Source organism: Hyalella azteca, unplaced genomic scaffold (assembly GCF_000764305.2).
Source record: "Hyalella azteca isolate HAZT.00-mixed unplaced genomic scaffold, Hazt_2.0.2 contig8436, whole genome shotgun sequence".
Taxonomy (NCBI): domain Eukaryota; kingdom Metazoa; phylum Arthropoda; class Malacostraca; order Amphipoda; family Hyalellidae; genus Hyalella; species Hyalella azteca.
In genome coordinates this window covers 111,475-122,386 of record NW_025938530.1, presented here as the reverse complement: position 1 = coordinate 122,386, position 10,912 = coordinate 111,475, and the positions used below count along the sequence as shown (strand labels likewise).

Here is a 10,912-nt window from a genome sequence, read left to right as displayed (position 1 = left end):
TTGGGCACTGGAGAAATATTTTCCTCAGTGGCAGACATCTTTTCTTCCTTGTTTCCAGGAAAAACTGGCATCACATCCTGACCAATGGTGGCCGGGGCATCGCAAAGCATGGCATCCTGAATATGGGAAGCAGAATGTGATTCTTTCATATTGTGCAGTGAACAAAAATTAACTTAGCATTTAAATATTTTTTAGTTTAATACAATCTTTGTTGTCTTCCACATACTTTTCTTGGAAAAAACTTTAATTATTATCAATTGTAGTAGAATAATTTCAATGAAAGGGAAATCACCTAGGCAATTGAAATGTGAATGATATGAGAGTATACTCATTACTCAGTATAAAACTTGTATCAGAGTACATATACAAAAAAATTTCTCAAGTCATGCACTAGACAACATTTCAATACTAGTGTGCATTCATGTTCATTTTAGATCAGAATGTGACACTAATTTCACATCTCACAGAGACATAAACCCTGAAAGAACAAGAGACACAAGAAATGAACAGCATTGCTACATGCATTGCTTGGTGGGAGCATATTGCCACAGAAGTTCATGTTCATTTCAAACCTTCAATAGAATATTTGGGACAACCGTGGATTCAACAGGCAGATATTTTATCTTGGAATTAATTTTGGATAGGAGAACACAAAAATTGAGGCTCCTAAGTGAAGAATATTTTTCAACTGTAATAAACATAAGACCTGATGAAAGTTGAGGTGCAATTTTTGCAGCAAAGCCACTGCAGCCACATGATCAGTCAGCACCAACATTTCAATTCCTTAACAATTTATTGGAACTCAATCTTGTTAAAAAGATCACCTCATATTCTTCACTGCAAAGTGGTTCATCCTTCACAGTTATGTCCTCTCCCTCATCTTCAGGCTCCTCTTTGATGTAAACTGTCATGTCAGGGGGTGGAGACGAGCTGGGAGTGCTGCCCTCCATTACTGTATGTAATACATACAGGAATTATTATTAGCATGATGATACTGGCAGGAAATAATATGAACATTATAATTGAGTAAAACTATCTTTAAGGGATTTAGGTTAACAATTGTATACAATTTAATATAATCAGAAATGCTGAAAAGTTTAACAATATCTCAATTGACAAATAAAATAGACTTGCAAGCACCAGTTGTGAAGCATACCTTCAGGCTCGAGTTTGCACACGTCAGTTGCTGCTTGAATGAGGCTCTGCTCAGGGCACCAGCCACTCCTGACTGCAGCATCTGAGAGCTGGTGCAGAACAACGCTGCGCTCTTTTATACTGTATGCCAAGAGATTAATGAGATGGATTCTTCAGAAACACTTGCAGTAATAATATATCCTTCAATAACTATGCAAGACAAGTTAATCTGAATGCAATTTTAAATTGAATAAAAAAAGCAGCAACAAATTGTTTAACTGACTAAATAAATTAAACTGCAAGATTTGGTAGCAACAGCTTTTAGAGAAAGTGACTTTTACTTCCTTGAATATATATGGCAATTCTGGGTTTGATGATGGATGATAAACAAAAGATGACTGAAAATTTATTGTTTTGTGAATACATTTCCTTGTGTGGCATGGTAGCAAATTTTTACTTCAACAGCAAAGTTCTAGCTATGTTTGAAAATGCAGTGTTGAACAACAACAATACGTACTATAATCAACATATCGCTCATTTGCCTAACCTTCCAATCAGATGGTGACAAACTCATTTTTCATTACAATAGAATACGCAAATTTACGATAGGTGGTGATTTTTTATTAACCATTTTGTTTCTAGTACACTGTAAAATATAGAGAATGACGCTATTTTGTCACACGTTTGATAAAATTTATTCGAAGTAAAGTCTTAAAATATTTTAAATAAGACATAAATGTGGTTACACTGCCCAGTGGTTACAGTAGAGAGTGCCAGGATTGGAGCAGAGAGGTGGGGGGTTTGATCCCAGCTCTGTGCACTAGTTTCTGGTCAGAATTAGCAAGGAGGCTGGGCGTTTAAGCAAAGCAGAATTGGAGCAGCAAGTTGTTGTGTGTTCAAGAATGCATCAAGCTGTGAATGTTCTGCTATGTTAAGAATTGGCAACAGCCCTATGACCTAATAAACACTGAAACCACTATTATTATTATTATTAATATTATTATGTGCCAGTATGTCCTGGACAAATTCCAAGACTAATGATTAAACTTCCAAATTCACTCTCTTACACTGTATTTATCACTCAATGCTTTAGGCACACATCAAATAGAAGCATATGAGACAATTCAAGGGGCTGAATAATTTTTAAATCAGGTTGCTTAACACATTGACTGTCATTGCTTCATCATGTATTGTTATTTCAGTTTTTGTACCATTTTGAAACAGGGTTGCCAGACAGCCATTTTTTCCAGATAAATGCTGCAATTTAGTTTTTTCAATGCATTGTCCAGGAAAAATTTATGATAGTGATACTTCCTAATTAAATTTGAAAAACTGGAACAAAAGAAAATGAAATGGAATATATATACCAGAACCTACAAATATACTAGTATATATTGAGTTATAGGCCTTTGTTGTCTGTGGAATGGGCCGTTTTTAGGCCATCTGGCAACCCTGAGTTATGCACAACTACTTCCTGGAGAAATACATTCTGTGGTACAACTTCAAAGTTAACAGGTTAATGACCTGGGGCCGTATTATCAAAACTTCGTAGGTACGCAAAATCGACTTACGAGTGGCGTTGCTATGGCAACGTAATACTAGCGGTGGTATTATAATAACATTTGTGAGGGAAAAATTTGCGCGGGAAAAAAATTTAGGCTTTTAGCTCAGACTTGCATACGAAAGTTTTGATAATGCCAAAATTAGGGTGTATTTACGTACCACAGAACTTTTTTGTCGTAAGTACAAAAAGTTACGAAGTTTTGATAATCCGGCCCCAGAGAATGGCTGGCAGAAATTTAAGTTTTCAGTCAATAAGATTTTGTCATGTTGGTAGATCAAAAGGCAGGTTGTGTAGTTATTTTACTTCTTAATAACATTTTTAATCTAACAACAATCCTTATGAGGTTGTAAAAAGCTTTGGATATATACCATGAAATGAGGTAAATCGGGACAGTCCTTGCCATGGCTGTTATGTATAGCATTAAAACAAATTGAAATATTACAAAACTAAAAAGAGTGGCATAAATTTCAACATTTTGTTTATCTATGAAGCATAAAGGAAGTTAATAAATCATACATTTACTCGCTCTGAGAAATCACTAAAAAATGGTGAGAAGTGATGTTTCAAAAAGGTACCTACATCTGCTAAGGTGGGTAGTGAAAAAAATATTTGCCATATCAAAAAATGTTGCTTGAAAAAAGTTGCAGCCATTTGTTGGCTTTGCAATTTCATTGACAGAATTTTTGTACATCAATCCAAAACAAAATGGATGCCATTTCCGCAAGACAGGGTAAAAAAGGACACCCCCCAGAGTAATATTGGGCACCCCTAAAAACGCGTTTATAGTAGAACCTTGGTTAACAAAGGCTCCATTTAACAAAAAAACTCAACAATAAATAATTTTGATTACATTCACCTCACTCAGCAAGAAATTTCACTTAACAAAAAGTTAATGCATCATTGGTCATCACAAAATTGTGCCTATATTGACATAGATAGAATTGTCCACTGGCAACATAGAATTGAAAATAATTGACCTAAACTATTATGAATTTCTCCAAAAAATATGATGGTTTTCACCAAAATATACTTCCATTCTGTTTCAGGTATGATTTTTAAGATTTTTTTTCTTATAGTGAAGTCACTTGACTCAATTAAAATGGTGCAAAATTACAAGCCCAGCACTGTTAGAGTACGGATACAGAAGAAATGCTATATGCCTGCTGATATGAAGCTTGCAGTGGAAAAGGTCATTGTCAATGCTATCAATAAAAGAAAAACATTACAAATCACAGAAAATATCATTTATTCCAAATCTACATCATCTACATAGGAAGAGGAAGACTTTGGAGGACTGTTAGTACGGTCAAACTGGGTAATAAGGGACGGGCAGAGTAAATTGGGACAGGCATCCCACATTTCGTAGAAGTGTTGTGGCAGCTAAACTAATCCAAATATTTCAAAACAAAAATAATCGCATAAAGTTCAACATTTTTACTATCTATGTAGCATAAAGCAAATTAAGAAATCATACATTTACTACCTCTACAAAATCCCTGAAAAAAGTGTGAAAAGTGAGACTTTGGAAAAGTAGGTAACTCTGCTAAGGTCTGTAGCAAAAAAAATATTCACTGTATTAAAAAATTTTACTTGCATCAAAATTGCACACAGGTAGTGGCATTCAAATTTGATTTATGAAATTAATGTATCATTGGTCATCACAAAACTGTGCATAGAATGTCATAGATAGAATTTTACACCAGGTAACATAGCATGAAAAGTAATTATTCTAAACTAAGATTTATTTCTCCAAAAATATTATGGTTGGCATTAAAATATCAGGTATGTTTTTATGACCTTTTTTTGTTATAGCAAATTCACTTGACCCAATTAAAATGGTGTGAAATTACAAGCCGTCCTGCAAGCTTACAGATACAGAAGAAATTATACATGGCTGCTGATGTGAAGCTTGCAGTGGACAAGGTCATTGTAAATGCACAATGGCTTGTCCATGGGAACGGCAATATCACATCAATAATACAGTTATGTATGGATATGGTAATATCATTATCATATCAGCAATGGAAAAACAAGTAAAAACACAGAAAATGTTATTTATTCTACATCTACATCATCTACAAAGGAAGAGGAGGACTTCAGAGTCCTTTTAGACTTAGTAATGGATGAGTACACTTTGCATGCTTCAAACATTTTAAAATTGAGTTTATTTCAAGTGTCCCGGATTACCCCGTTCCCAAGGGAGATTATGGAGGCTTTTATTTTCCATCTGGCACCTTATGAATAGGCAATAGCATATGGAATTTTTTGGAGATGCCATTCAATAGCTATTGCAAAGAGCTTTAAAATGAGCCCAAACTTAGTTATGAAATGTTTAAAGGTAAGAAGTTATTAATGATAAAAACCCAAAACTGTCCCTTATTAACCCATTTGATGGTAATGGTCTCATGGATAAGTACACTCTGCCTGCACTCAGATTCAGTATGCTTGAAACATTTTTAAATTAAATTTCAATTCAACTTCAAGCCTCCAGAATTACCCCATTCTCAGGGGTAATTCAGGATGCTTTTATTTTGCATCTGGCACCTTATGTATAGCATATGGAATTTTTTCGGAGATGCCATTCAATAGCCCATGCAAGTCGCAAAGACCTTTAAAATGAGCCAAAACTAGTTAATGAAATCTTTCATGGTAAGAACTTATCAACAAAAAACAAAAAAGTGTCTCTTATAGTCTTATAGTCAATATAGTGAAAAAACAAACCCAGGGCAAATGCAAACCCCAATAGCCCAATATAGCAACAGGAATAATAATAAAAGGAAAACAAAAGAAGTACAGAAAAAGTAGGTAAAGATTGAAAGAGAAGATGAGTAGAATAGAGAACATGGTTTATGTTTATGATAAAGATGGTAATTGGCTACATTACCTATGTAACCAACCCAAAGGCGTTCTGGCAGTACGTCAAATCCAAAACCAAGAGTCGTAGTGGAGTAGCCGACCTAATCAAGGAAGACGGAAGAAAAACAGAAAATGACCAGGAAAAAGCCAATCTACTAAATGATTTCTTTCAGATCATTTTTACGCAGGAAGTTGGGGACACAATCCCCGAGCCAGCTGAGGCTTTGTTTGAGAAAGAATTGTTAAACTTTGAAGTTACTTTGGATAAAGTCAGAAAACAGCTTGCTGGCCTCCATGTTGGCAAGGCATCAGGACCAGATGGAATCCCTCCTATCGTACTAGCGACTGCAGCAGATGAACTTGCGGAACCAGTGTCATGCCTATTCAAACTTTCACTAGAAAAAGGACAGATTCCTGCAGATTGGAAGAAGGCAGCGGTAACTCCGGTGTTCAAGAAGGGAAGCAGAGCAGCAGCAAACAACTACCGCCCTGTAAGTTTAACGTGCATCCTGTGCAAAGTGGTTAGGGAGCAGGTCCTGAAACACTTGGTGCAGAATAACCTACTTAGCAAACATCAGCATGGTTTTGTACCTAGACGTTCCTGCGTGACCCAACTACTAGACGTCATGGACATTTGGTCAAGCACTGTTGACGAGGGCGGAACAGTGGATGTAATATACATGGATTATCAAAAGGCGTTTGATAGTGTCCCTCATCGAAGATTGCTTGCGAAAGTATCAGCATTGGGCATCAGAGGAAACGTACTTGCTTGGATTCACAACTTTTTGTCAGACAGAAAGCAGACAGTGATCGTTAATGGAGCGAAATCACAGGAAGCCGATGTAACGAGCGGGATTCCCCAGGGGTCTGTGTTGGGACCAATTTTGTTCGTAATGTTCATTAACGATCTTCCAGATGGCGTACGTAGCAACGTAAGAATGTTTGCAGACGACACAAAACTCTTCGCAAGAACAGACAAGGTAGACGGCATCAACAACCTCCAAAGGGACATTGATCATCTGCAGGCATGGTCAAATAGGTGGCTACTGAAATTTCATCCTGAGAAGTGTAGTGTGATCAAACTAGGCAGGCAGAAGTCCCGAGGCACTTACTATATGAATAAACAAGATGAGAGACTGGAATTAGCGGTGGGTGAAGTGGAGAGGGATCTGGGAGTGATAATAGACGATAAGCTATCCTTCAAGGAGCATGTCGCTCAGTGCTCAGCAAAGGCAAACAAAGTCGTCGGCATCATTCGCAGAACCTTTGATCACCTAACCGAAAAGACATTCGTTCAACTGTTTAAGAGCTTGGTACGCCCACTTCTTGAGTACGGGCACTGCGTGTGGCAACCAGCACACAAGACTCTATGTAGTGATATAGAAGACGTCCAGATCGAGGCGAGCAACAAAACTCTTGGCATCACTAAAAGACAAGCCCTACTCAGATAGGCTCAAGACGTTGAAGTTACCATGCTTGGAACACCGCCGGCTGAGATGCGATATGATTGAGGTTTATAAATACCTATATGGCTACTATATGATGTCTCACGCCCAAGTTTTGCGATGGCTACAGCGAGAGACCTCCACGGAAATTCTCTAAAAATCCAAAAGAGCCACTTCAGACTGAACATTAGAGGTAACTTTTTCTCTCAGCGCATTGTCACAAACTGGAACAGCTTGCCAGAGAATGTCGTCAAAGCACCATCTGTGGATACTTTCAAGAGTCGCCTCGATAAACATTGGCTTCATCTGCCTACTCTCTATGCTCCATCATGCCAGAACTAGACGCTAACTTTTTTTTGCAACCCAGCCGCCCCCGAATTTTGCTAATATTACAAAGTTAGTATAGTCTCGGAGAGACGAACAGGTCTCTGAGAAAGGCATCAAGCGTCTAACTTGTCAAGTCAAGTCAAGTCAAGTTGTCACAAACCGAGTATTCAAAGAAATTTAAAACGTACTATTCGCGTACAATATTGTTTTTTCTCTATGCTGTAAGCTGTAAATTAATATAATTAACAATATCTCCTCTTGAATTTACTGTCAGTTTCCAGTGAACGTAGACCTTAAATTACTGTTCATTTTTTGCAACTCTTCTCTTTAACTCCACTTCTTGTTTGTTTGTTTGTCTGTCTGCTATAAATCTTATAATCGATATTTAACACGCTTCTACCTCTCCAATCGGTCTGAAATTGTGCACACTTGTGTAAAGTTGGAGACAATGCATGAATCAATTGACAGAATTTATAATTTTGAAAATTTTATTTTTTTATTAAAAAAATAGAATTAAGAAATTAATTTTTTCATATTGCATAATAAAATTAGAAATTCATTGTAGATGTGTAACACCGGAGACACTGGATTCTTTAGAAGTGTTGTCTCTAAAAAAAGTTTTTCGACGCATATTTTCCTAATCAAACTTCCTACCCTCAACTGTTTTCGAACAAATTTCTATGAACACTTCTTCACGATTGTGTTGAGCAGAATTATAATTCACGACTCTGGTGCTTCATTCTGTATACAGAGTGTTTAATACAGTCTTTTTCAAGTTAAAAGAATTTACGCGTGGAAATTGAACGGGTATGGAATAATATATTTAATTGGATGCTTATGTTTTGAGTCGTTTACCCTACAATATTCTTGTGACCAACATAGCTGGAGCCGGCCTGATGGATCGAGGCCTCAATCCAGCAGCCAACATTATTGGGACCAGGTGCAATTTATTGAAACTTTAAATCAATGAAAGTTATCTTCTTTCAGACGCCTCATTTATAGCATAAATAAATTTGACAATAACAACGATTTGATAATAGAAACAATAAAAGTTGGACAAATAGTACGTTAAATTTGATGAAACGATGAAACTTCTAGCTTACGCGGAATCAAGAGAAAGATTGTTTTTAGTTATGTTTTTTATTTAATCACCCGATGTCATCGTACAAAATCATTACACGACTGTAGAGTGAAAGATGAGCTTGACGGAAAATCAGAAACTGAATTATTTATATTTGACAATTATAAAAAAGTGCATTCTGAAATCTGAATAATCCTCAACAGAATGTTAATAAACGAAGAACATTAAGCCTATGACAAGATTGGTCACCTAATGGAAGGAATGAAGCCCTAGTCGATGCTGATGACAAAAATGATCACATCAAATGATCCGTGAAATGAAACCTTAGCTTTTTGGCGCACTAAAAATATTATAACATTGAAATATTGTAAAATTCACGACTGAGTTTTTAAGTAGCCCCTGATGTGTTCACTCGACGCAGGACTCAATATCTCTGACGGAAGGATCTTAAGCTGAAGGCTGCGCCTCCTGCGCGGCGGCCCTGGGCTCGCCTAGAACTCGCCTCTAAAACTGTTAATGTATTAACGTTCGTGGAATAGGAAGCATTTATATTTGAGTATTCTTCTCTTGTATCGTCTTCGCTTTCTTCATCGTCACTGTTTTCTTCATCATCGCTGTTTTCTTCATCGTCACTGTTTTCTTCATCATCGCTGTTTTCTTCATCGTCACTGTTTTCTTCATCGCCATTATTATCTACTTCCGAAGTGATCACATAAGTGACGGCCTTTTTATTATAGTTGGGTTCAATGTGGTGGCCAACGTCAAGTCTTAACTCATCAAATGATGAAGTCACGCCGTCAATAAAATCTCGGTTCTTATTCTTCATCACCGGCCGGCAGTCGTCCCCATCCATAAAGAAGTATTTTTCACCGTGCACAACACCGCGGTCGCTTTCGTTCGTGAGTCGATACCTCTTCTTCTGCGCAGCGAAAGAGTTGTCGATGTAGACTGTGGACTTGAAGGCCTCGGGCCAGACCCCGACCTGATGGAAATGCTTGATTTGATTGCGTTGCAGGATGCGCACAATCTCTGCCTTGACCTTCTTCCCCTCCACGATGGGTTCAGTCACGACGAAGCCGCGTCGTCTCACTTAAACATGGCGGCGGAATTTGGCGGGCATTGGAGCTATGAATTGTTCTCCATCAGGAGCACCCGCCTGGAAATAAAAATAAAGTAATTAACATCGAGTTCTACGCGCAGAAGTCATACAACATCTGGAATATAAAAATTTTCAAATCAATTAGATTAGAAGTAATCAGAACTATGCAACTGAGCCATGACATATCACCTTCTAGGGGATTAATGGTCATGAAGACAGCGGTAAAACTTATAAAACTATTATGTAACATATAAAACTATTTTATGTATATTGTCCTAATTATGTACGGAATTATGTGAGATGTTTTCAGCATCTCATTTTCAGATTACAAACCTACGCACTACGTAGTTGGCCTGAACAGTGGAACAAGCTTGTGTTTCGTCCATTTATTAATTGCAACATATTCAGAGCCGCAAGCGAGTTTAGGTACACTGAGAAAGAAAACAAGTTTAGTATCAGTATTTCTATTAATTAATGTAAATTTCCGCCACTCTTTATTACTACCTATTACCATCCGTCACGGTCCATGCTGTGACGTTACTAATTCCTATCTCTCAACCCTATAACAGTCTCATTGACGAATAAGGGTTCAAAACTAAAGTTATTTGCACCAGTAGACAATCATTAAGCAACATTTCAAACATAACAAACCACTGAACATCACAAAAAACTCATCGTATCGTGCAACAATTGTATGCCAAACTAAACTATACTACCTCACCGCGATCAAACTCCACAGTCGGCGGTATCAATACTAACTAAAACAGATACAAATAGATCATATTATTTTCTGAAGCATTTTTTCTAGTAAATTAGTGGAGAAATTGGCACCTGACTTGTGCCTTACCTGTTGTACGGGTGTCTCCGTTTCCGTAGCATTTCTCTTATCTCTCAATTGTCTCTTGGTCTCTTTGAGTTGTTATGCTAACGTCTACTCTTTTCGTACCAGCTTCGCTAGCCCGCACTTGAGACTTCCCGTCCATTATGGGTGATTAGCCTATTGATTTGAGAAATTTTAAATATTTAGACCTTCCGCTTCGCTGGTGTAGTTTTTATATTCAAAATTTCATGCAGATCCGTTCAGGTTTGAAGGACTTATGAGCTGTTCGGCTGCATAAAAATTGCTTCTATTCGTTTTAATTGTAAACGAAATAATGCTAAAATATGAAATTGTTTCTATCACAGGGCAATGATAATAAATACCTATATTCCAAATTGCAAGCAGATCATTTCAGTTTTGAAGGACGTATGAGTAGTTCGGTTGAGCGAGAAGTTAGTTTTGCTTTTCAGTCCGCAGACGAGTTCGCAGGCGAGTTTGAGAAGGGTCTATTACAAAATTAAGCATTTAACTTGCACGAGGCTTACAGTTATGAAAGTTCGTGCAGCCTTGACTTTGGTATGAATGA

The 10,912-nt window shown here is 37.2% G+C and overlaps 1 protein-coding gene across 1 annotated transcript; it reads right to left on the bottom strand.

Annotated features, from left to right (window-relative positions):
- Positions 1 to 6,381: 6,381 nt before the first annotated feature.
- On the bottom strand, positions 6,382 to 10,489 carry LOC108682630 (flap endonuclease 1-like). The gene is made up of 3 exons (XM_018171836.2): positions 10,453 to 10,489; positions 8,910 to 9,496; positions 6,382 to 6,573 (listed from the first exon to the last, which is right to left on the bottom strand). The coding sequence occupies exons 1-3, from the start codon at positions 10,487 to 10,489 to the stop codon at positions 6,382 to 6,384; spliced, it is 816 nt and encodes a 271-aa protein (XP_018027325.2).
- Positions 10,490 to 10,912: the final 423 nt, after the last annotated feature.

What these genes read in the sequence shown, in the direction of transcription:
- LOC108682630 (XM_018171836.2), bottom strand. Translation starts at nt 10,489, where the DNA reads ATGGACGGGAAGTCTCAAGTGCGGGCTAGCGAAGCTG. An exon ending in AGTGCGGGCTAGCGAAGCTG is followed by an intron (nt 9,497 to 10,452) that starts GTACGAAAAGAG and finishes GCCATGTTTAAG; the next exon opens with TGAGACGACGCGGCTTCGTC. An exon ending in ATACATTAACAGTTTTAGAG is followed by an intron (nt 6,574 to 8,909) that starts GCGAGTTCTAGG and finishes CCATGCCTGCAG; the next exon opens with ATGATCAATGTCCCTTTGGA.